Source organism: Sus scrofa, chromosome 16, assembly GCF_000003025.6.
Source record: "Sus scrofa isolate TJ Tabasco breed Duroc chromosome 16, Sscrofa11.1, whole genome shotgun sequence".
Classification (NCBI taxonomy): domain Eukaryota; kingdom Metazoa; phylum Chordata; class Mammalia; order Artiodactyla; family Suidae; genus Sus; species Sus scrofa.
Window position 1 is genome coordinate 43,473,942 of NC_010458.4, and position 27,440 is coordinate 43,501,381.

At 35.3% G+C, this 27,440-nt stretch overlaps 1 protein-coding gene across 3 annotated transcripts in view; it reads left to right on the plus strand.

Moving 5' to 3' along the window:
- Positions 1 to 27,440, plus strand: part of CWC27 (CWC27 spliceosome associated protein homolog) — a 247,180-nt gene that overhangs the window by 127,647 nt on the left and 92,093 nt on the right. For 2 of the 3 annotated variants that reach the window (XM_021076544.1, XM_021076543.1), the window contains one exon: positions 11,867 to 11,902. In XM_021076544.1, coding sequence (XP_020932203.1) covers positions 11,867 to 11,902 — 36 coding nt within the window. 3 annotated transcript variants of the gene reach the window in all.

The window sequence follows — 27,440 nt, forward strand, 5'->3', positions numbered from 1 at the left end:
TTTGGAATGAATGGCAAAAATTGTAATGTAGAAAATGTCAATGTCTAGCAACATAGCAGACTAAGAGTCCAATTATAGCTTTGAATACTTATATTTTAGGAAATTACTATAAACATTTCCCATTTAAAGAAGCTTTAAAGAAAAAAAAAAAAGCAGGCAAAATTAACCCACTGAAGTAGAAGCAAGGAAATAATAAAGAGCAAGCATCAGTAAAATAGAAAAATGTTTTTAAAATGGGATTACAATAATAAATTACCATAGTAAAACTTCTTAGACCCTTACATGTAGTGGATAAGCAGAAAATTGATTTGATTTTGTTGTATTAGACATTTGTCACTTGATCTTTATTGGATGTCCTTTCAATCCAGGGAAAATAAGATCTACTTGCTATGCGCAAAGAGTCCATAGGGGAAGTTTCTTTTAACAGTGCTGGTTTTATTAGCTAGAAAAGCAATTGCTATTAATAAAAGCAGAAGATTGGATATAGCTTTTTGTGCTATGCAGTAGGACCTTATTGTTTATCTATTCTAAATGTAATAATTTGCATTTACTAACCTCAAACTCCCAGTCCATCCCACTCCCTCCTCCTCCCCCTCGGCAACAAGTCTGTTCTTTTTGTCTGTGAGTCTGCAATCTCCTGGGATAAACCTGATGGAAAATAATATTTTAAAAGAATGTAAAAAAAGAAAGAAAGAAAGAAAACTCCTATGTGTGCACCAAAATGCATTTAATTATGAAAAAGTTTATTGCAGTGTTTTAAAAATAAAGGATTAAAAGATCTTGAAGTTAAAAAAAAGAACAGAGAGGAGTTCTCTCATGGCACAGCAGGTTAAGGAACTGGCGTTGTCACTGCAGTGGCTTGGGTCACTGTCGTGGCCCGGGTTCAATTCCTGGACCTGGAAATGTACATATGTGCGGCTGCTGCCAAAAGAAAAGAGCAAGAGAGAGAAGCAGACAGACAGAAACTCAAAAATGCAATGTTTAGATAAAATGAGATCATTCTCTCATGCAAACCATCTAGATATAAATACTTCAGAGCTAGTAGATTACTGAAGGACCCAAGTTTCTTTCATTTTGCTTTTGTGCCATTTCCTAGGGTATTTTTTTATATATATAATGATTTTTATTTTTTTTCCATTATGGCTGGTTTACAGTGTTCTGTCAATTTTCTACTGTACAGCATGGTGACCCAGTTACACATACATGTATACATTCTTTTTTCTCACATTATCATGCTCCATCCTAAGTAACTAGATATAGTTTCCAGTACTACACAGCAGGATCTCATTGCTAATCCATTCCAAAGGCAATAGTCCACATTTATTAGGGATTTTTATTGTCCACATTGCCCACCTTCAATGCTGTATTCCAGCGAGAGGGAGGGGAAAGATTAACTATCAGACAAATGGCTTCACCTTAAAGGTGACCCAAAAATTGCACTCAGCAATTTTACTCATATCATATTGTCCTGAAATCATATGGCCATACCTCCCTCTAAGAAAGGCTATACTACAGTTGGGTGGCCAAATGCCTGGCTAGAAATTAGTGTCAGGAGTAGGAAGATAAGTGTTGATTCCATCATGAAAAAGTAAAAGGAGAGAATGAATTCATGGAAAAAATTAACGTATTCTGTTACATAATATAAACCAAGGCCTAGGAAGAACCGAAGAGACTATTTGGTCAGGAAAAACATGACCAAGTATCTGAGCCAGATTTTGAGAGGTAAGTAAGATTTCACTGTAACATGAAAGGTAGTAAGTAGAGCCATAGTTGGAAGGGTGTCCTGCCAGGCAGGAGTCATAGCTGATTTATCTCCTTATCTTTGGTACTTGACAGAATGACTGATGAAGTAATAGGCATTCAATAAATTTGCTGAAGGAATGCATGAAATTGACTTCTGTTTAAATGGATAATTATAGAATTTATAAGATAAGGGGAAAGAGAAAAATAAGAATGAAGGAAACCCAAGATAATTTTTTTTGAGCATGAATCCATGTTAAAATGAAGAGCACAGATGAACAAATAAAGTAACTGCAGATAATAAGAGCTAAGAAAAAATATAAAACAGGACAATGTGATATAGTGGCTGGAGGGCTACTTTTAATTGTGTGGGAATCAGAAAGGACCCAGTCACAGAAAGAATCCCAAACAGCAATTTGAACACAGGAAAAAAAATTAACAGCTTTATTGAGAAATAATTTAAAGTGAACAATTTTATGTTTTGACATACATATACACCTGTGGAACCTACACCACAATCAAGAAGATGGTGAACACATTCTTCAAGGCCTAACATGTTTTCATGCCCCTTGACAATCCCCTCACCAAATCCCAGGCAACCACTAAAGTTTTTCCTATCACTATAAAATAATTTCTGTTTTCAAGAATTTTATTTAAATAGAGTCATGCACTGCCTGTACCATTTTTGGTGTGGCTTCTTGCACTCAGCATCAGCATTTTGAGACTTATCCATGTTATTGTGTATATCAGTAATTTATTCCTTTTACACTAAATAGTAATCCATGATTTAGATACACAAGTTTTTATATAGCCGTATGCTTTTATCTTTCTTTGGTAAATATCTATAAGTAAAATGACTAGGTCATGTGATAGGTGTATGCTTTGTGTCTTTAACTTTTTAAAGATTGCCAAACTATTTCCCAAACCAGTCGCTCCATTTCACATTCCTGCAAGCAGTGTATGAGACAGTCTGTTACTCTCCATCCTCATTAGCACTGGTATCGTCACTTTTAATTTTGGTCATTCTAGTGGTTTGTAATGTTACCTTGTGGTTTAATTTGTATTCCTCTAATTGATAACGATGTGAAGCATCTTTTCTTTGTCATTAATAGATATTTTCAGTGAGGTCTATTTAAATAATTTGCCCATTTTTATTGTGTTCTTTATGTTATTGGTCCTTGAGTTCTTTGAATAAGCTGGATACAAGTCCTTTATCAAATATATGGTTTGCCAATATTTTCTCTCAGATAGTGACTTAGTTTTTCATTCTCTTGGCAATTTCTTTGAAAAAACAAAACTTAAATTTCAATGAAGCTTAATTAACTAACTTTTTTTATTTTAGATGGAGTTTTAGATACTGGATATAAGAAAATTTTGCCTTAGGTTTTTTTTTTTGGGGGGGGGGTGACTGGCTTCTTTTACTTAGTGTATTTTCAGGGTATCCATTTTGTATCATATATCAGTACTTCATTCCTTTTTACTGACATGTAATGTTCCATTGTATAGATATACCAGCATTTTATTTATCTACTAATCAGTTGAAGGACCTTTGAGTTTTTCCCACTCCTTGGTTGTCATGAGTAATATTTCTGTGAACATTCTCGTACATTCACTTTGCTTTAAGCCTTCACAGCAGTCTCCTCAGAGGCTACTGTGCTTCTACAAACAGGTTCTTTAGGATTTTTGAAGTTTTTGTTAACAAATTCCTCAACAGCTTCTGCCCACTATAAGGGTCCAAACCCATTTACATAAATTTAATTTTAGGATTTTGTTAGGGTAGCACCTTACTTCCAGACACTCTTCTGTATGTGTTACAATAAATACAAGATAAGTTACAGTAAATACAAGGTTATACACACATGCACACACACGAAATCCTAACAACAAATTAAAAATTCCTATCCATTAGATACTTTTTTCCTTTTGGTTTCCAACTATATGTTTTTCCCAGAATCTTCTCAGCACCCTTCTCCTGTCATCCTCCTAACCATCTTCACCTGACACAGTTGAATGACAACTACAGCAATAATAGCAACTACCATTTTATAGATGGTTAACATGTGCCAGCTCTTTATTAGAAGCTTTGTATATATAATATTCACTTGCATTTAGTTGTCACATAGCAACCCTATATAGATGGATATTACTATCCCCATTTTATAGAAAAGGGGACTGAAACTCAGAGGGGCTAATTTTGCCACACAGTTGTGGAACTAGGAAAATCTGAATGTTTGGGTTTTTCTAGTGTATTAACCTGCATCAGAAAATCTGTGCTCTTTTAAACTCTCCCGTCCCCTGCCCCCATTTCTCTGGAAGGTTTTCAAAGTTTTAGTTCGCATTTCTTCTCACTGACTGAAAAAGAGTGCAGCTCAAGTACCATCATCTTATACCTTTGGCTCTCCCTTTTATATAGAATTCAAATAACCCAACTCAAATATGCCCACTAAAGGTTTTCCCTTTCAACAATGAAATTATATTTTTTGGGTAATTTTACAAGATTTTCCATGTTAGCTTAACTGTTTGCAAAAAATTTACTGAAGAAACCAAGATATACAATCAGGAGAATGCTGTTATTTCTTTTGGTGACAGATAACATGTATAGGATCTACATTTTAAAAAACCAATGCGGTGTCATGGTTAAAACAGAGCCTTTGAAGTCAGAAAAATCTAGGTTTGAGTCTTAGCTCTTCCACTCTGCTCTTTGATAAATTACATATCTGAGTATTTCTTTTTTTTTTTTTTTTTTTTTTTTTTTTTGTCTTCTTATGGTCACACCTGCGGCATATGGAGGTTCCCAGGCTAGGGGTTGAATCAGAGTTTTAGCCACCAGCCTATGCCAGAGCCACAGCAATGAAGGATACAAGCCGCGTCTGCTACCTACACCACAGCTCACAGCAATGCCGGATCCTTAACCCGCTGAGCGAGGCCAGGGATCAAACCCACATCCTCATGAATGCTAGTTGGGTTCATTAACTGCTAAGCCATGGTGGGAACTCCACATATCTGAGTAATTCTTAAGGTCTTGGTCTCATTCACAATTTAAGCCACAGAATAGGATACTGAGATAGTACAAAACATAGAACAAAGAACTGAATAGCCAAACTTCAGAAAGGGCAGGAAGACCAAGGCCTTGGATACAGGACATCTTGGACTCTTACCAGGATCATCAGATAGTTCACCCTATCTTCTTTCTGACTTTCCTGAGCACCCACCTCACAGATGTCAGACCCTGATTGATTGGTCATGCGGCACTCTTTCATTGGGGGCAAAATCTGTTATTAGAGGAAGGGATCAGAAATACACTAGAGATTCTCATACTAAATGAAGTAAGTCATATAGAGAAAGAAAAGTACCATATGATATCACTTATATGTGGAATCTAAAATATGGCACAAATGAACCTATCTACAAAACAGAAACAGACTCTCGGACATAGAGACCAGACTTGTGGTTGCCAAGGGGAAGGGAGGAGGGAGTGGGATGGACTGGGAGTTTGGGGTTGGTAGATGCAAACTATTACATTTAGGATGGATAAGCAGTGAGGTTCTATTGTATAGCACAGGGAACTATATCTACTCTCTTGGATAGACCATGATGGAAGATGCACAGCAGAAATTGACACGACACTGTAAATCAACTATAATTTTTTAAAAAGTTAAAAAGAATGAAAGAAATACAGTAGGCAAACGAAAAGCACACCTACAACACTTGGCCTCTCCTAGCCTAACAGTTTCCTCATCTATGAAATGAGAATGTTTATTTGTTTATTGTAAGTCTTAAATACGTAAACACTATAGTATCTCTGGTGGTCACTCTGGTGGCAGTAGTGATAGTGGCAGTAATGGTACAGAAGATTTGCTCTGTGGTGGAAATTGATCTTAAGGTTCAGGACCTCAAGTGGTGTCTGCAAGGAGTTCCTAGGAATGTTCTGCCCTTTCTTTACCATGAATTAGCTAAAGGGATAATCAAAGCGTATGCTCTCATTCCTCCAGAAAATTGGCTCTGTTCCCTCCTAAGCATGTAACTTGGTGCTGGAGGATTAGTTTTGCAGTGTATTGTGGTATTCAGCTCTTCCCCTGAGTTCCCTCTACTTCTACCCTTGTGCTGAACCAAGTCACCACCCATCTTCTGTGGTCCACTTCATGTATGTGACTAGAGGGGATGACACTGAGGTAATACAGCCTTTTGGCATTAGTTGGCACATTGCCTTATTCCAAGTATGGTATCTGACAGTGTCTTCTTTATATGCATTATTATACTGACCTCAAAGGCTTCAGAAAATTGAATTCTGTTAGTTTTATCATGGGAAGGATAAAGTCCCTTAACCTGATGTGATGTTTAATTTTATATATCAACTTAACAGGGCCACACAGTGCCCAGATATTTGGTCAAACGTTATTCTGGGTAAGTTTTGGATGAGATTAGCAGTCCATTTGTTAGGCAAGTAAAGCAGAATGCCCTCCCTAGTGTAGAAGGCTCTCACCCATCAGTAAAAGACATGAATAGAACAAAAAGACTGATTTTCCTGAAAGTAAGAAGGAACTCAAACTCCTCCTGCCTAACTGCCTTGAGCTGGGTCACCAGTCTTTTCCTGCCTTCAGAATCAAAGAAAAACAATAGCTCTTCCTGGGTTTCAAACTTGTGGCTTTGGAATGGGAAAAAAACCATCCAAACCAGCTCTCTCGGTTCTTAGAACTTCATACTCAGAGTGGATCTCTAGTTTGCAAACTGCACGTTTGGGACATCTTAACTTCTTTAGTATTTTGAGCCAATTCCTTGTGATAAATCACTTTCTACCTATGATCCTATTGGTTCTGTTTTTCTAGAGAAGCCTAAAACACATGATGAATTCAAAACCAAAACAAAAAACTTTTTTTTTCCCCAGCTCTGTGTTGGTTTTTCAAGCATCCTAGTCTCAGTCCAAAAGGGGAAGAAAGGAGGAGAGAAGTCTTTAAATAAAGATAGCCCCCCTAAAAAATATATTTAATCAATAGTAATTTAGCATCCTGGCCGACAGTTGGAAAACAGATCACTACCCACACAAAAAGCACTATAGAAAACAGTTCCCAGTTTAGCAGTTGATACCCATTGTTTTTACCCTGAGGTATCTATATATTATCCTAAGAAGAAATAAAAAATGAAAATAAGACCAGATGGTTTTAATATTTTTCTCACTTTTAATAAGTGTAATGCAGTCTTACCTTGGATCTTTTCTACTTGTTTCTTCTTGGTTTCAGTGTAATAATGTCTTTCACTTCCTTTCTTAAATGGTTGCATAATGTTACTGCTGTGTTCCACAGAATATCTCCCACAGTCCTGTCCACTTTTCTTCCCACCCACCCCACCTCATTCCCTTAGTGGTTGCATATTGAACATGAGCAAAGTCGTTCTTCCAGGGTGTGCAAAGCCCTTTGGGATTATTGAGAATCAGTGGTGTTATATAAATGTCAGATTGTTTCACAACAGTTCTTAAAACAATGAGATAATGTCTGTTAAAGGATTTTAAGTTCCATGGAGAAGTTCAGGGCATAAAAACAAGTCATTTTTATCATGTTATATCCCTATATTTTTGCTATACTACTTAAAACATTATCATATTCTTTAAAGATATAAAAACATTTTGTTTGAAGCCATGTGTGTTGTATACTGCTGACTATATAGAACCAAATAGCTAAATTTTGATTTTGTTGCTTCATTTTGTTATGTGAGTATATTAAATTTGTCACTATGAATGCCAGCTGGAGTAAAATTAGAAATCTAAAGTATTCTCTTTTTAAGATTAAGTATGGTGTTTATCTCTTAATTTAAAGCTTTGTACTTGTGCAATACTGAATATTTTTTCTGTATGTATAGTGATTCACTGAGTTTTACAAAGACCTCAGTGAATTCACTTATTTAAAATAATTCCCTAATCCCTTTTTCTATCTGAACTTCAGACCCACATTTCAACCTCCTTTTTTAAACACATTTGCTTAAAACTAATAGTAACCAAAATTAAGTGTATTTTCTTCCTGATAAAAACAAGCCCCAGACCTAACTTCTCTACTACTATTATTAATGGCACCACTGTACTTCCAATCAGGCAAGTTTAAAAAATCTTAGTATCATCTTTGGCTTAGTATTGTCATTTCTTTACTCACCCGTTATTACCTCTACTCACCCTTCATCCATACCCCATAGGTAACCCTGTACATTTTTACCTGTCTTTGCAGTTCTGTTACCTCATCCATTGCTCTTAGGTGTGTCTTTCACTACCTCTTTCTAAAATATCATCATTAATTCCTAATTGGTTTCCTTGTCTCTGATGTTTCCTTATTCCAGTTAGTCCTACAGTTGTGGAGTTAAGACATATAGACATGAGGTTTAATCCTAGCTTCATCTCATGTTAGTTGTTTTCCTTAGGAAATTTACTTAAATACTCTGAACCTCAGTTTCTTTACCTTGAAAATAACTTACCACATGAGTTGATTCACTAGGATGATATATTGTTCTAGTCTATACTTGGTTGGCTTTATTGTTCAAGAATCATTCAGGCTAGCTTAAGTAAAAGGGAGATTTTTATAAGCATACAGTTGAATCTCATGAATACCCAATGACAGAAGTGAGAGAATAGCGATATAGAATGTAACCAGATACTAAAGCTGTTCTCCTTTCAAAGATATGTAATGTCCTTTCCTCTTTGTAACCCTGCTTTTCCTTCTACATCTGCCCTATACGCTGCTTTCTATACACAATCCTCTCTTCTTACTCTCCTTTAGAATTTTGTGTTGCACGCAGTCTCATAATGACCACTCCAACTCCAAATATGCACATCCTTTTGCCTACTACCAACCGGCTCCATCTCACCATATTTTCAAGAGAGGATTCTGATTGGCCTATCTTATATTTTGACTAGCTATAGCAGTCATAGTCCATCATGAGCATACATGGCTCACATGCCACCCCTGACTCCAGCTTCTGAGGCTAATGGAGCAGCGGTTGTGAACAAGAAAAGATTCGATTAGAAGTGGATATGGATAAGGACTGGCAGCTACAGAAATTTTAGGTTGAGTGCTTAGCATAGTGTGTTTAATGAGTAGTAGTTTTTTAGTATACCCAAATAAACTAAAGGTAAGCCCTGATTTTTCTTTTCCTCCCTGCCTCCCTTTCTTAGATACACATATACACATACATATGAAAACACACAAACTAAAAAAATCTGTAGTTAGCAACATGGGCCTGGAGCTGTCAAATTTGAGTTAGAGCTATAAATCTATTACTTAAGGCCTATGTGATCTTGGACAAGTTACTTTATCCTTCGGTTTCTTCACTTGTAAAATGGGAATGACATTCTTTCAGTTGGGAATCTTAATTGTTTCAAATAGTTAATCAGACTTACTCTAAAAAGCTCCTGCTGGAGCTGTAGGTAGTACTGATTTCAGGCACAGCTATACCAGAGGCTTAAGTGATGTTAGGTAGACCTTGATTTTCTCCATGTCTCCATCTTTTAATTCTGCTTTCACATCTCCAGCTGAGTCCCCGTGTGCACACCCTTATTTGAGCCATTCAGGCTTTATCACTCATGGGTTTAAGTAGTTGTACCAACTCCTTACATCTTCCCAGATTCTAATCCAGTAGACAAAGGATGCTTGCCTTTTTCCCAGAGATCTCAACAAAAATCTCATACCATCTCATTGCTGCTGATACTGTCATGTGCCCATCCTGAAGTGAATACCGTAGCTGTAGAATTAAAGCCTAATTGACCAGTCCTAAGTCACATACCATTTCTCAAGCCAGATAGAGTCAGCACTCCTAGAATCACAGGGGTGACTCAGGGCTGCAGTTAGTTTTGTATCCACCCACAATGGTGATGCCAACCTCACATAACTGTCCAGAGGATTAAATCAGATAAGGTAAGCAAAAACCCTGATCTATGCCCATCCTGTTCTCTAGAAAACTGTATGCAGAGTTCTCCAGATCTGCTGTAAAACAGATTTGAAGTCTTTTCTTCCCCAGACAGATTCCATATTCTCTTCTAGGTAGCCTTATGGATCCTTGATTACACCCTACCCTTTCTTGCCTGTGTGATATTGCTTATGCAATTCTATTGCATAATTCTTCTGTTGTCTTAGTCTGTAGAATTTGTGTTCTGCATGTCCCATCTTAAACACTCCACATCCTATGAACCTTTCCCAAACTCTCCTAGACTCTTCAAAATCTCACAAAATATGTGGTTGCTGGGGCCTTTGTCAGATGATTCACCAATCTTCATTTCTAGCTCCACACCTTAGACACATTTCAAAATACATTTCCCTGGATGTCTCAGTGATTTTTTTTTTAAATGGCCACACCTGTGGCATATGGAATTTCAAAGGCCAGGGACTGAATCCAAGCCACAGCTGTAACCTGCAGCAGTGCTGTAGCCTTTAACCTACTGTGCTGGGCCAGGGATCCATCCACACCTCTGCAGAAACCTGAGCTGCTGCAGTCAGATTCTTAACCCACTGCACCACAGCAGGAACTCCTCTCAGTGAATTTCTTGTGATATTTACCATATTCTGCCTTGTTATAATCCTATGATATCAATCTGTAGCATATATTCTGAAGGCTTACAATAAATATTTCCTTCATTGAATTAAACATAATTTCAACTAAATATACATAATTTGTGGAACTTTAAATCATTCAGTTTGCTCAAGAGAAAATTTTAATCTTACTTTAGTATATCTTAGATATTTAGCAATGATCTAGTAAACCAAATATATAGTTAATTCCTTATTTTCCACGGTGCTGATATTATTTATACCATATAAACCTTTTTGCCCTAGGTTTGCTTTCTCCTTTATGTACATTAGGATTCTATATTTGATATTTTAAATTAGAATGTGGCTCATTTACAATGTTGTGTTAGTTTCAAGTGTACAGCAAAATAATTCAGTTATACATACATACATCTTTTTTTTTCAGATTCTTTTCCCTTATAGGCTATTACAAAATATTCAGTATAGTTTCCTTTTCTGTATAATAGATACTTGTTGGTTATTTATTTTATGAATAGTAGTGTGTATTTATTAATCCCAAATTCCTAATTTATCCCTACCACCTCTTCCCCCTTTGGCAACCATGTGTTTATTTTCTGTTGTCTATTGGGTCTACTTCTGTTTTGTATATAAATTCATTTGTATTATTGTTTTTTGTATTCCACATATAAGGAGCATCATATGATATTTGTCTTTCTCTGCGTGGCTTCACTTAGTATGAGAATGTCTAAGTCCATCTATATTGCTGTAAATAACATTATCTCATCCTTTTTTATGATTAATAAATATCCCATTGTATACATGTACTACTTCTTCTTTACCATTCATCTGTCATTGGACTTTTAGGTTGCTTCCATGTCTTGGCTATTGTAAATAGTACTTCCGTGCCCAATGGATTGCATGTATCTTTTCAAATTATGGTTTTCTCTGGATAGATGCCCAGGAGTGGGATTGCAGGATCATATGGCAGTTCAATTTTTAGTTTTCTCAGGAACCTCCATACTATTTTCCATACTGGTTGTATCAATTTACATTCCCACAGTAGGGTAGGAGGGTTACTTTATCTCTATACCCTCTGCATCATTTACTATTTGCAGATATTTTAAATGATGGCCATTCTGACCAATGTGAGGTGATATCTCAGGTGTTTTTTTTTTTTTTTCATTTTTAAAGTTTTATTGAAGTATAGTTGACTTACAATGTTGTAATAATTTCTGCTGTACACCAGTGTGACTTAGTCACCCATATACATACATCCATTCCATATGCACACATCCATTCGACCTTATTATGGTTTTGACTGGCATTTCTCTAATAATTGATGATGTTGAGCATCTTTTCATGTGCCTTTTGGCTGTCTTATGTCTTCTTTGGAGGTAGGTCTATTTAGATCTTCTGCTCTTTTTTTGATGTTTTTTTATATTGACCTATATGACTTGCTTGTATATTTTGGAAATTAGTGCCTTATGGGTTGCATTATTTGAAAATATTTTCTCCCATTCTGTAGGTTGTCTTTTTGTTTCATTTATGGTTTCCTTTGCTGTGCAAATGTTTACATTTAATTAGGTCCTATTCATTTATTTTTGTTTTTATTTCCGTTACTCTAGAATATGATCATAAAAGATTTGCTGCAATTTATGTCAGTAAGTATTCTGTCTATGTTCTCCTCTAAGAGTTTCATAGTATCTGGTCTTCCATTTAAGTCTTTAATCAATTTTGAGTTTATTTTTGTGTATGGTATTAGGGAATGTTCTAATTTCATTTTTTTACATGTAGCTGTCCATTTTCCCCAGCACCCCTTATTGAAGAGAATATCTTTTCTCTGTTATATGTTCTTGTCTCCTTTGTTGTAGATTAATTGACTATACATGCATGGGTTTATTTCTGGATTTTTTTGTCCAGTTCCATTGATCTATATGTCTCATTTTATGCCAGTACCATATTGTTTTGATGACCATAGCTTTGTTGTATACTCTGAAATAGAGAACCTGATTCCTCCAGCTCCATTTTTCTTTTTCAAGGTTTCTTTGGCTATTCAGGGTCTTTGTGTTTCCATGCAAATTTTTTTTAATTTTTTTTCTCTAGTTCTGTGAAAAATGCCATTGGTAATTTGATTAAGATTGCAATAAATCTGTAGATTGCCTTGGTTAATGTAGTAACTTTGACAATATTTAATCTTCCAATCCGAAAACACAGTATATCTTTTCATTTGTTTTTGTCATTTTTGCCAGCTTCAATTTCTTTCATCAGTATCTTAGTTTGCAGAGTAGAAGTCTTTTGCCACCTTAGGTAGATTTATTCCTAGATATTTTACTCTTTTCCTGTGATGGTAAATGGGATCGTTTCCTTAATTTCTCTTTCTGATCTTTCGTTAGTGTATAGAAATACAACAGATTTTTGTGTATTCATTTTGTATCCTGAGACTTTACCAAATTCATTGAGCTGTAGTAGTTTTCTGGTGGCATCTTTAGGATTTTCTATGTATAGTACCATGTCATCTGCAAACAGTGACAGTTTTATTTCTTTCTTTTCCATTTTGGATTTCTTTTACTTCTTTTCTTCTCTGGTTGCTGTGGCTAGAACTTCCAGAACTATCTTGAATAAAAGTGGTGTTTTTTCTGTTTATTAATCCATATTTATTGAATATCTACTATATTCTCAGCATTTAAGGCACTGAGAATAAAGCAGAACAAAATGATAAAGTATCGATTCTCATGGGACTTGGATTCCAGTTGGGCGTGGTGTGGGTTGGGATATGCTGTAAAGAGGTGAATACAAAATATAGTGTTAGGTAATGACAATTCTGGTAATATTAAGTTGCCAAAAAGTTTGTTTGTTTGTTTTTAAAATCTCTGTGTTGTAAGAATAGTGTTGGAAAGGAAATTATTAGACAGCATGCTTCAAATAAAGAAAAGAGGAGAACATATGATGCTGCTTCCTTTCCAGAGTTATCCCAGAGAATGCCCCTGTAGCGTCTTTAACTTTCTTATGTTTTACTATCTTTCTGAGCTGAGATTCACTATCATTTTTTTTTCTCTAAAAATCAGGAGGCATTCCTCAAAACTCTTCTCAAAGAATGGTATTTTACTATGTAATAACAATGTTTATTCAACATCAAACTTTTAAATCAGTTTATTCTGTTTTTATAATGGTGAATCAGATTCTTTAAATAGTTAATATTATTACTAGCTTAAAATAACATACAAATATAATGTGTGCGTATAATCTCAAATATGCATATTTCTAATTCAGATGTAGCAAGTGCTATATTTTAAAAATTCAACTCTTAGTTGAGTTGATATATTGTTTGTGATTTTATGGGATAGCTGAAAAGTTTATTATTAGCTACATAATAAAAAGATGGAAGCAGTTTCAGAATAGTCACATCGTTTAGGATCTGGTAAGTGTTCCACTAAAATAGGGAGAAATTGAAAGAGTTTACTTGTTATTGACATCACCAGCTTTAATGTAGGTAAGTGTACTTTACATTATTAAACTCAAAGCTGAATAAATTCCAGTACAGAGATTGTCATGTTTATATTGTTCATTCTGTTCTGGGTTCTCCACATGGCCTCTCTCTGCCAAACATTTTCCACAGTGCTCACATCGCCAGTGTTAGCCCCACCTCCCTGCCCCAACTTTTCACAGATTACCTCATCTTTACTCTCTTCAAAAGACCATCTATTATGAGCCTCCTCAGCTTGACCCCTTTCCACCACAGGATTTTTGTTTCCCCACATATTTCTCCAGTCTGCCTATTGTCTCAGGACAAGGTGACCCTAATCCTTTTCAAGGCTAACTATCCCTCTACCGCTTCCCACAGTCCAGGAGCTTTCTCTTCTTCTGCTTGTTCTTTTGCAGAAGTTTCTTCATATCCACAAACTTTTTCCCCTTTGTCTCACATCTGTTCATTTCTCCTCTGACCTTAAAGATAATATCTTAGCTTCGTTTCTTCCATGTGCTCCCTTCTAAATTTTACCTTGCACATTTGACCTACTTCTGAAAAGAGCAATCTTAAATCCCTGCCTCTCCTTTTTACAACTTCTCATTATTTCTTGAGATCTAGGTTCTTAACTTCACAAGTGTACTAAAATTGTCCTTTTATTTTTATTGAAGTGTAGTTGATTTATAATATTGTGTTAGTTTCACGTATATAGCAATGTGATTCAGCTATATATTTTTTCAGATTATTTTCCATTATAGTTTGTTATAAGATATTGAATATAGTTCCCTTTGCTATACTGTAAATACTTGTTACTTATATTTTATGTGTAGTAGTTTGCATCTACTAATCCCATACTCCTAATTTATCCCTCCCAACCTCCCCTTCCTCTTTGGTAATCATACGTTTGTTTTCTGTGTCTGAAAGTCTGTTTCTGTTTTGTCTGATTCATTTGTATTATTTTTTAGATTCCACATATAATATCTATCTAATTCCCATATAATATTTATCTTTGTCTGACTTTTTTCACTTAGTATGATATTCTAAGGTCCATCTGTGTTATTGCAAATGGCATTATTTCATTCTTTTTTATGGCTAAGTAATATTCCTGTGTGTGTGTGTGTATGTGTGTACACCACATCGTCTTTATTCATTCATATGCTGATGGACATGTAGGTTGGTTCCATGTCTTGGCTATTGTAAATAGTGCTGCTTTGAACATTGGGGTGCATGTATCTTTTTGAATTAGAGTTTTTGTCTTTTCCAGATATATGCCCAGGAGTGGGATTGCTGGATCATATAATACCTCTGTTGTTTAGTTTTTTAAGGAAGCTCCATACTGTTTTCCACAATGACTGCAAAAAATTGTCCTTTTCAAAATCAACAGTCACCCATACTCCCTGCCTTTTCTTTGTTCTCATGTTCTCAAGGAAATTTTTCTTATCATCATTGTCTCTTCAGGCTTAAAACACAGGAATCCCAGTTGCTTCTCTGAAATACATGTTTTACTCTTGCATAGCAAAAATAAACATTTAAAAGTTCAGATATACATTATAGTATTAGGTAATGCCAATATAAATTTTTTCAATTGTCAGGAAGTTGTTTTGTTTTTCATTTAGCAGTCTTCATGGTGCAAGGTAGTACCAGAAAAAGGATTATTAGGGGACCTCTTCAAATAAAAGCAGGGAAAAACTCATAATTTACTACTTCCTTTCCAGAGATATCCTAGACAATACCTTTTCAGGAGCTTAAATTTTTTTATTCTTTGAAAGTAAGTTAAAAAACAAAACAAAACAAAATAGGTGTTCCTGTCATGGCTCAGTGGTTAATGAACCCGACTAGTATCCATGAGGACATGGGTTAGATCCCTGGCCTTGCTCAATGGGTTAAGGATCCAGCATTATGATAAGCTGTGGTATAGGTCACAAATGTGGCTTGAATCCCGTGTTGCTGTGGCTGTGGCATAAGCCAACAGCTACAGTTCCAATTCGACCCCTAGCCAGGGAACCTCCATATGCTGTGGGTGCAGCCCTAAAAAAACAAAAAACAAACAACAACAAAAAAAAACACTTAAAAAACAAAAAAAAAAACCCTAAAAAACAAAAAAACTAAATGCAAAGAAATATATACTATGTATGCCATACACACACACATTCACACACACACAGCCTTTTACATGAGGAAAAATGAAGAAATAAACACACACACCTTTACTTTTGCAAAAAGACACACAGGAAGGAAAAACTAGAAAACATTGTAGTTGGCTATTAGTAAGGAGTGGGAGAGTAAAAATGGGTAGGAAAGATGAGGAGGCAGTAACACCATTTTGAGTTTCTCTTTTGGTGTGGTTTTGACTTTGGGAAATGTACTCATGTTCTATGTATTTTAAAAATTAAATTAAATCAACAAGCATGGGAAGAAAAAAAAAAAAAACCTAAAACTAAGTATAAACAGAAACAAATAAACCCAACTATATATCAAAAGAATAACATTACACTGATGGAGGGGTAAAAGAAAGAGAAAAAATTAATTCAAACTTTGAGAATAGCATTATGATTATATTATCTTTGAGCTGGGGGGGGAATGAGAACAGCAAACAAGTCTTGAACTCTTCTTGGTAGGTTTTGTTTTTGCTGTGCTCTAGACACACTAATTATAAAACTATGTTTGTGAATGAAACTTCATAAATGAATACATATGTTGATGTTGTAGGGAGCCAAAAGTCTTATTATAGAAGAAAGAAGATAAAAATATGGAATGAGGGAAGACAAGGAAAAACTTTTCAGGAGGGATTGGATTTGCATGAACTCATGATCTCATGAAATACATATATGAAATTATGGGTTGATGCATATATATATATATATATGCATATATATATATATGCATATATATATATACTCATACTTATAATACTATTTCCCACTGAAAGGAACCTGTGCTTTCTGGAGAAATGGAGTATTGCCAAGACTGGAACCTTGGCTCTGCAAGACCTCTTGTCAAGAGGTCATAAAAAGCATCTTGAAGGGCTCCTCCCTGACTCCCAGGTAAAATCTGGGATAATTTGAGTTTCAAATAATTGAGGACATATAATTCAAGAACACAAAGATAAACAACCAATTTTAAAATAGACAAAACATTTGAAAAGACATTTATCCTAAGAAAATATATAAGCAGCCAATAAGGTGAAAAATGCTCAACATCACTAGATATCAGGGAAATGAAAATCAAAACCACAGTGAATACTCCTTCACATCCACGAAAATGGCTATATTTTTTTAAAGGAAGGAAGAAATGAAGGAATGGAGTGAGGGAGGGAAGATGGAAGGGCGGGAGAAAGGAAGAAAGAGAAGTGTTGGCAAGGGTATGGAAAAATTGGAACCCTCATACATTGCTGATGAGATTGCAAAATGGTGCAGCCACTTTCAAAAAAGTTTGAGTTCCTCAAATAGTTAAACATTGAACTACTAGGTGAACCAACAATCTCATTCCTAGGTATATATCAATAAGAGTTAAAAACAAGTGTTGAAACAAAAACTTGTACACAGTTGTTCACAGGAGCATTATTCATAATAGCCAAAAAAGTAGAAACAACCTGAATAAAACAACCTAATAAAATGTGGTATACTCATATAATGAAATGTAATTCAGCCATAAAAAGGAACGAAGTACTGATTCATGCTATAACATGGATGACCTTGAAAACATTATGCTAAATGAAAGAAGCCAGGCACAAAAGGTGACATAGTATGTGATTCCATTTACTTGGAATGTCCAAAATAGGCAAATCCATAGAGACAGAAAGAGTAGTGGCTGCCAGGGGTTGCAGAAAAGCAAAAATGGTGACTTACTGCTGGGATTGTTGCTGCTAACAGCTACAGTTTCTCTTTGGGGTGATGGAAATGTTCTGGGATTGTATAGTGGTGATGGTTATACAATACTGTGATTGTATTAAAAACTACTGACTTACACATTTAAAGGTGGTGAATTTCATGTTATGTGAATTTTACATCAATAAAAAATGCAAAAAGCAATAATTTAGGACAGCAATGAAATTTAAACCATTAGGAAAAAAATTAAAATCTGTGGCTCCATGATGCTGTTAATGAATAAATGAATACTTAGAAAAGAAGGGAAGCCTCCTCCCTATAGTAAGATGCCAATCAGTAGATGTGAAAGGAGTGGTAGAACTGGAAAATTACTATTTGGATGGTAAAGATTGGTTTGGCCAAAAATTATCAATGGATACTAAATACAGGGTAAATATTTGATGAAGAGCAGTGTATTTGTATGATCCTAAAGTATCTCCCCACTGACTGCTTATTAGTTACAATATGAAATACATACATTATTTCTCTCTAGGGTAAAGAAAGCAGGTAACTCCTTGACTGCCTGATCAGAATTAATGTCAGCAATTCGGGGCACCACATATCTCCTAACAATACCCTGAGAAGGATGTAATCACCCATATGGTGCACAACCAGGGATGCACAACCTGAACTCTACTAAGGGAGCATCAGCAAACCCAAACTTGTTTATTTTAAACAAGCTGGTGCTCACTTCAGCAGTGCATATACTAAAATTGGAATGACAGAAAGACAAGATTAGCATGGCCCCTGTGCAAGGATGACAGGCAAACTCATGAAACATTCCATATTAAAAAATAATAATAATAAAAAAATAAACAAACATAAAAATCACATAACTGGCCTGTATTCTTCAAAAAATGTCTCTGTTATAAAATACAAAGAAAGGCTGAGGAGATTAAAGAAACATTAAAACTAAATGCAGTATGTGATCTTGGACTGGCTCTTGGAACAAAGGAAGAAATAATGCTAAAAAAGACGTTATTGAGGCACTTCACAAAATCAGAATGTTTGGTATATTAAAGTACTGCATCAATACTATATTTCCTGAATTTGATACGCATCCTATGATTCCCTAAGAGACTATCCTTGTTCTTAGGAATTATAAACTGAAGTATGAAGGACCAAAGGATCATGGAGAAAATAATAAAACCTGTGGCAAAATGTTCAAAATTGGTGATTTTGCATAAAAATATGTTTTCATATTCTTCAACTTTTCTAATTCTTCTACATTTCATTAAAATGTAGTGAGTTTTTAAAATTTATGCAAATTGATGGATTGTCATTCTTGCTTTTTTTCCCTTTTTTACCATATGAAATACTTTAAACACACAGGAAAGTATAGGGACTTAACCTCTTTTTAATCCTAATAATCATAATATTTTTTATATTTGTTTTAGTTTTTTTAAGGTAAACTTTAGATATTGTTTAAGTCTTCTGTATACTCTCCAATTTGGCTTCTCTGCCTCCCCAAAAGTACTGACTAACCAGAAGTATATATGTTTCCTTCCTGTGCATGTTTTTAATCTTTTACTACATATATTTGTTTGTAGTCATTAAAAATAATAATATTGTTAGTATGCCACTTAAAATAAGGGTTATCAGGTGGTATTCAGTTGCACCTTGTTTCACTTAACATTATGCTTTCCATACTTGTCTCTGTTTTTAAATGTACTCCATCTTCATTCATTTTAAATTATATATTCACTGAATGCTTATACCTGTTCATGGACTTTGAGGTTCTTTCCATGTATTTTCTATTTTAAACATTTTGCAGAAAATATCCCTTGTACATTTCTTATGCACATAAATAAGAGTTTCTCTAGATTATGTCTTGAAATGGAATTGTTAGGTCTGGACTGTCATCATCATGATGATCTTAATGGGATCCTCATGTTTCACAGCTCAGTACCAGAAACTTTTCTAAATGCCTTATGTGTATTAATTTATTTAATCCTCAAAACAAGAGGTAGACACTATTGAACTATAGGTCCAAAATCCAAGAGGTAGGAAGTGTCAGAGTCATAAGTCAACTGATGTATGTTCTTAGCAAATACACAGTATGCAAACCATGTTCTGTGGAGTATGAACATCTTCAATTCCTCTAGATATTGACAAAAATCAAAAGTGGCTTTACCAATTTATACTCTCAATAGCTAATAGAAGTGATATAGGGTTTTGTTTCTTTTTTAAATGTTTTTTGGAGTTTTTTTGGCTACACCCACAGCATATGAAAGTTCCCAGGCCAGGGATTGATCCCCACTGGATCCTTAACCCATTTCATTCTAATAGAAATGTTTTCTAAAGTTCTTAATTTATAAAATTAAAAGGCAGCTCATCCATTACGCTGTTTGGAATGTTTATAGATCTCTAAGATCTGCAACAACTTCCTTACGTGACACTGTTTAGAAGAACTTGCTTTATTGAATCACAAGGCTGGAATCACCACTTTACTTGACATTGTTTAGAAGAACATGCTTTAATAGGATTATAAGTTTGGGATCCTTGGCCTTTAACAAGCCCAGCTATAGAAAGTTTTCTTGAATTCATCTGGATCCAAGCTCTTCTTTCAACCATCTAGTCATGAAATCTCAGTAAACTTTAATATCTTTTGATTGCTCTCCCTCACCTCTTCCCATTCTTACCCAGATTCCCTGCCCTATGCATACATTCTGTGTACTCACCCATCATGGAATCTCATCTGTCCTCTTATAATCCCACAGGCTAATTCAGGTTCTTAACGTCTGTCTTGGCACTATTATAAAGAAAAACAAAAAAAAAACTTAAAGTGGTCTTTTCCCCTAGAATCTCCCAGAAGTAATCCATTCTATACACTGCTTCTAGAATGATCTTCTTAATATAATTATTATACCTCTGCTTACAAACCTTCCATAGTATCTTATTGTATACTAGATTCAGTATAAAATCAGCTCCCTCTGTTCCCCATAATCCTGCCTTCAAATAGTTTTATCAAGTTATTCCCTATTGCTGCCCTATGTTCTATCAGTAGAACATAGATAGCCTGGGGTGGAGCTGAAGAATTTCCATTTCTATCAAGTTTTCTGGTGAGGCTGATACTGCAGGTCCAGTCTGGGTCCCACATCAGAACCACTGTTCTACTCAATCATCAGACCTGGCACAGGGTATTATAAATGAGCTGTACATTGGATAGATATTGAATAGAATTAACCTCTTTTTTAAAGCCTAGAAAAACTGATTTTCCAAAGATCCCAAAGACTATGCATTCAAATCTTAAGATATGGTTACTTCTTTTGAGAAGTTTAAAGTTATAGAAAAGTAACAAGAACTATACAATGAACCTTATACATCTTTCACTTTGGTTTGCCAGTGGTTTACATTTTGTTACATGTGCTGTATGTATGAATGGATGAATGTGTGTATGTATAATATCTTTTTCTTGAAATATTTGATTGTACCTTAGTGATATCAGATCTTTCCTCGAAGTACTAAGTGTATATTTCCTAAAAGCAAAGACTTTTCTCTTTTATAACCAGCACAATTATCCATGTCAGGAAATTTGACATTTATACAGTATTGTTATCTAATTCATAGTCAAAATTCCTATCCTATCTTTTGTCCTAATAATGGCCTTTAGACCTGTTTTTTTCCCTCCCTAGTTCATGAACTAATTGAAGTTATGATGCAGTGGATTTAGTTGTAGGGAGATATTTTTAAGATTATGTAAGTATCTCACTCCTTATCAAATATTCACATTAATTTTAATATTTACTGATGATTTTCTAACTCTGTCATTGCCTTTATATTTATAATTTACATTCCATTATTTAAAAAGAGCTTTCTTTTCCTTCCCATTTATTTATGACTATAAATATAAACTCATGGGAATTAATTTCATGTGCTATAATCTGTTTTATCATTATTTATTTTGATGCTCAAAATCAATATTTTTATTTCACTTTTATTTATAGCCAATAGGAATCCCTTCAAGCTGGCTCCTGTGTTCTTTTGATATTTACCATTATTACTTGAGCATTTATTTATCTTCTAATTTAGCAAGATACTTTAGACTCATATTTTATAGTTGGTCCTCCGTATCCATGGATTCAACCAGCCGTGGATCAGAAATATTCAGGGGAAAAAAAAATTCCTAAAGAGCAAAGCTTGAATTTGCCATGCTCCAGCAGCTGTTTACATAGTACTTACATTGTATTCACATAGCATTTACAATGTATTAGGTATTACTAGTAATCTAGAGATTTAAAGTGAAGAATGTATGGAGGTTATATGCAAATGCTGTGCCACTTATATATGAGGGATTTGAGTATTTTGTGTGTGGGGGGGGGGTGGGTCCTGTGTCCTGGGTCCTGGGTCCTGGGTCCTGGAACCAATCCCCTGCAGATACCAAGGGATGACTGTTCTTTCTTTGCTGCACCCTGAAATTACTCTTTTTCCTAAGGAACTCTGGGGGGTTTTGTAATGGAGAATAGCATTTAGAAATCAAGATCTGAATGCTGGGTGTGCTTCTTCTGTTGCTTCTAGGCTCTCTCAGCTGGTAGAGCTGGGAGATAATACCCCTAGTCTGGTTACAATCTAGCACAACAGGATACATTCTTGCCTTCCCCTTTCCATATTTGTAACTGTTCTCTGACAGCAAGAGTCTTTATGCCTTTGCCATTTCCTTTATTCAGGTAAATATATTGTGTAAAAACTAACACATATATATTGAAGAAAAATTTTATCATAAAGCAGAAAACATCTTTATTTTCACCCTAAAATTGCCACTGCAGTACATATTTCCATTCTTTTTTTCCCTCTGCACAAATATGTATATAAATATGGAAATAATGTATGTTTATGCTTCATTTTTTAAGGTAGCATTGGGAATCACACTGCTAAATGCCAAATATTAGATTTATGAGACATTTTAGCCCCTCTTCTATACTTTCAGGAGTATGATTTTACAGAATTCTCAGATAGATGTGGGCTTTGTTACTCTGATCTGGGGTATGGGCAAGTCATTTCTAAGCTTCACTTTCCTTATGTATAAGATCTGAGTATAAATAAATAAATTTGATGGAACATACTAAATAAATATATATAAATTACCGATTACAGGCCTCTTAGCATAGCAAGCATTCAGCAAACATGACCATATTGCAGACTATCATAACAGTTATTTACATGTGTAGATAAATACTTTTTTAACAAGTTTGATAGTATGCTGAGTATACTGTACTAAAATAAAGCACTTTTAAGGGCAGAAAGTGTTGTATCTTCTAGCAAAAAAAGAAATTAGCAATAGATTTTTTAAAATAAATGGACAGTGTATTCAAATATATATGTATATGCATAATAATATATATTTAAGGCAGAGTCAGTTATACCTTCACTACATATAAATACATAAATTAGAAATTACAGTTTTTTATACAGCAAAATATTGATGAATGCCTGTGTTATTTGCTCTCAGAATGTGCTTGGTCAGCCTGTTTTTAGCTTTTATGATTGTAACAAGTAATGAAAACATTGACTTTCCACAGTCAACCAAATATTTGTTTTGCTGCTACTTACTTGTTACTGTAGACTAAATAATTTCTCTTGCCTTCAGCAGCATAAATATGGTTTTGTTCCAAGCTTCGGATACATCAGCTTTAATTTTATTCCTGTGCATATAATGCTGCCTGTGTGCTCCTATAATAAAACTGTAAATGCTTTATCTTCTGTTGTATAGTAAAGCAACTCATAGTACTCAGGTATACAAAAATGATTCTAGAAGAAAAAGATAATGGTTTATCTGCTAAAATGAAAGGAGGAAAAAGCATGCTGGCATGGAACAGAGAACTATAACTCTTCTAAAGAAAAAAGCAGACATTGAAACTCTTTAAATGTTTAAACAGGGCATCCTGTATGCTTTTCAATAAAACAGGTGATAGCTGTGGTAAAATGTTTCATCAGTATGATTGTACTCCTAGGTCAAAAAAAGATCGAGACGGAGGAAAAAATGAAGTTAATGAGTAAAACAAATGTTACCCTAGATCATGGCCATAGTTGTGTCTTACTAAGGAAAAATGTAAGGAATATATAAGATATATTTCAGTTTATTTTTATAAAGAAAGTGAAGAAGTTATCAAAATACTGATATCAGACTGAACATTTTATAATTAATATTCAAACAGTGGCAAGATTATTTTCACAATCTGCAAAGAAGCTCATTGCATTTCAGAGGCAAGGCTAGCTAAATCTGCCTCAGCTTCTTAACATCCGGTGCTTACCCCTGTTACCACTTAGAACATGGGAGTGTAATTATTACTTTATTTGCTGGTGTATATCACTATGCTGTGAGTTTCTGAAAAACATGGCCCATCTTGATCATAGTTCATTCATCCAACAAATACTTCCCAAGAGTGTACCATGTGCTAGATATTCTTTGGATATACCAGGTAACAAAATGAAGAATCCTTTCACAATGGATAGGTATATCAAATCATCACAATGTACACTTTAAATATCTTACAACTTTATTTGTCAGTTACACCTCAATAAAGCTGGGGGAAAGGGACCCAAAAAAAGGACCTCTGCCCTAATGGACTTTACCTTCTATCCACATCTGCAAAGTTACTGGCACATACATTGTTGATTTTCCATCATAGTCAATAAGATGTCCATACCAGCTCTAAGCATTGTGTCATCATAAAATAGCATCCATGGCAGGAAGTAAAGGTAGGTGCAAAAGGCCTTTCTCATCTTCAACCTTTCTCTTTATGGGAAAGAAAATCTTTTCCAGAATCCCTTACCAGACCTCCCTTTGCATGTCATTGGCCAAAACTGAGACTGCTGGACTTATCACTGGCAAAGAGGAGTAGGATTTCTTAACTATAAGCAACCAGAAGAAAATGATCACCACAACCACCACAGGCACATGCATCTGTGCCATTTGCTTTCCTGTCCTCCAGCAACTATAAATGAGCTCTTCATACTCCTAGGCCAGCTCCTTCACCTTTGTGCTAGGTCCTGCTGCCTCTTACCTACTTGCTGATACCACTTCAACAGTTCTCTTTCTCACCTGCATCCTCTTTATTGGATCATTTACCATCAGCATGAAAATTTTTTCCATTTAAAAACAAAAACAATAAAAACTCTTATCCCCCCATTCCCCTCTAGTTACTGCTCTTCAGCTCTGTCCCTCTTTCCAGAAAACCTCCATGAAAGAATGTACATGCTTGCCATTTCTAATTTCTCTCCTCCCATTTCCTTTTAAATTTACTCATTAGAACTTCACCCTCACAAGGCAACTGCTTAGCCCTCTTCCTTAGTGATCTGTCACCAGCATTTTGCACTGTTAATTCCACCCTCCTCTTTCAGTTGTCTTTACTTAGGTTTCAGTTTCTTCTCTTTTATACTACACTTTTTTGTGGTGTCTTTTAGTTTCATGGATTTAAATATCATCTATGCGCTAATAATTTGCAGTGTTTAGTAGGCATTTGAAACTTGACATGTCCCAGATTGAACTACTGATCTTTTCTCCCAAACCTGCACCTCTTGAAATCCTCCCCATCTCAGTTAATTTTAGAGTCACCCATGACTTCTCCAGTTCTTTCATCCCTCCCATCCAGTTGAACAGCAAATCCAGGATCTACAATCTGACCACTCCCACTGTTACCATCCTGGTGGGAACCACTGTCATCTCTTACATATATTACTGTACATGTCTCCTCACTGATCTGTTTCTACCAATGGCCTCTGAAAGTCTTACCTCAATGTAGTAGCCAGAATGGCCTTTTAAGTCAAATCTTGTTACTCTTTTTTTTTTTTAATTTACCAACGGATTTCTTCAAAGCTGATCTGAGTACATGTTTGGCATGCTCCCTGTATCCAGGCCATTGTACAGGCTTATACCCTGTCTGGACTACAGTCCCTCTAGATAGCCACATGACTCGTTTCCCTGACCTATTAGGTCTTACTATCATTGAGGCACTCCTTAACCACCCTGCTTGGCACTCCCTAATTGCCCTTCCCTACTTCATTCTTCTCTGTATTATCACCTTCTGATAAACTATACATTTTACTTATTTATTGATTCCTGTCTTCCCCGCTAGAATTTTTGTCTGTTTTCTTATTATTTCCCTAACACTTAGAATAATGTTTGGCATGTAGCAGGTATTCAGGAAAAGATATTTGGAAAATAAATGAGTGAAATGAGAGATTAACTAAGTGGCTTAAAATGTTACAATTTGTCCTCTAATACCAAGCATTCTGTTGCCCAAACCAAATCTGACTTTTGTTAACTAAAAAGAAAGTAGAATTACTAGTTTGGCAATCACCTGTGTTGAACACCAGGCCATACTTGTGAGTCACTTAATGCCTTTTTCCTTTTCTCCTCCCCCTCATTTCTCTCTGAAAAGAACCCATAAGGAAGGTAGGACAGGTGGTATTTTGAACAGGGAAATTATGGCTCAGATAGGTTAATTTATTTTTCCCAAGAGTGCCAACACACTGGTAGGACTTAAATTGCCTGACCACCACACAGTCCTCTCTCCCCAGTAGTTACAGTTAACATCTAGCACAGTATTGGGGAAATACTGTGTAATCCTTCGTGTGAGCCAAGGGGACCTTTACCTCCAGAGAAGTGACTATGAACCTGCCTTTTTCTTTGCCTGTTGTCTCAAAATGGAGAAAAACAAAAACACTGAATATTTAATATGAGTCTATTCTTTTCTGTATTTTGGATTAAACCATTTTTGTAATAACTCAGACATTAGTATTTACTGCCAGTGTGTACCAGAATATCCTTTGCCATCAAATTCCTCCATTTTTTTCCCACAACATCCCCTTTTCTTCTCTACCAAAAACCATCTGTCCCAGGAACTATTTAAGCCAGAAACACAGTCAAAATATTACAAATACTAAATAAAATTGTTATTTTGTAATCAGTCAAGTAAGGTAAACAGGCATAACTGTCACCCCCTTTTTGTTAGGCAGTAAAGAAAAAGATATTTATTAACTCTTTCACCTAGAAGGAATTAAAGTGTTCAGATATGCTGAGCTACTAGCATACTAGCTGTGTATACATACATATATATCATAAGTGTGTACACATTATATAATGCATACAAGGAAACAAATACATATCATATCTAACAATAAAACTATCATGAGTGTGATTTATTCCATCTTTGAGATTTCAAAATGCTTTTCTGAATTTTGTAGCTCCTTTTGGTGGACAACAGGGACATTATTCATCGTTGCATTATGGTTAAACAGATGTCAGGCTAACAAAACTTGTGAAGAATAGAGTGATGGACATTCAGGTTTATTATTCAGTGAAGAAGAGACAGTGACTGCCCTTATGTCATAATGTGAGATTGCAGAATGGAGCAGAGAGAGCAAATGAGTTCTCTTGGTCTGGGACTTGAGAATGAATACACCTATGCTGAGCTTAAGATGCTTATTAATGAAACCACTGTTTTCATTTGCTCTTACTAGCTCTTATAGTTGTAAAAGTTACCTGTTTCCAGTTTTACTTCTTTCCTGCAGTTAGACAAACAGTTTCTCTTACATCTGATTTTTTTTTTTTTCTTTTATGAACACATCTGCAACATATGGGAGTTTCCAGCCCAGGGATCAAATTGGAACTGCAGCTGCTGCCTACACAACAGCCATGGCAACACCGGATCTTTAACCCACTGAGTAAGGCCAGGGATTAAACCCACATCCTCACAGAGACAATGTCTGGTTCTTAACCTGCTGAGCCACAACGGAACTCCTTCTATCAGATTTTTATATTGGCATCATAGGGCTGTGGTTTTTGACTGGCCTGATGAGTAGAGAGGCCTCTCAGTTGACTGGGACTTAGCGTTCTTATCTTTACTGTTCTTCTCATGCTTTATCTGC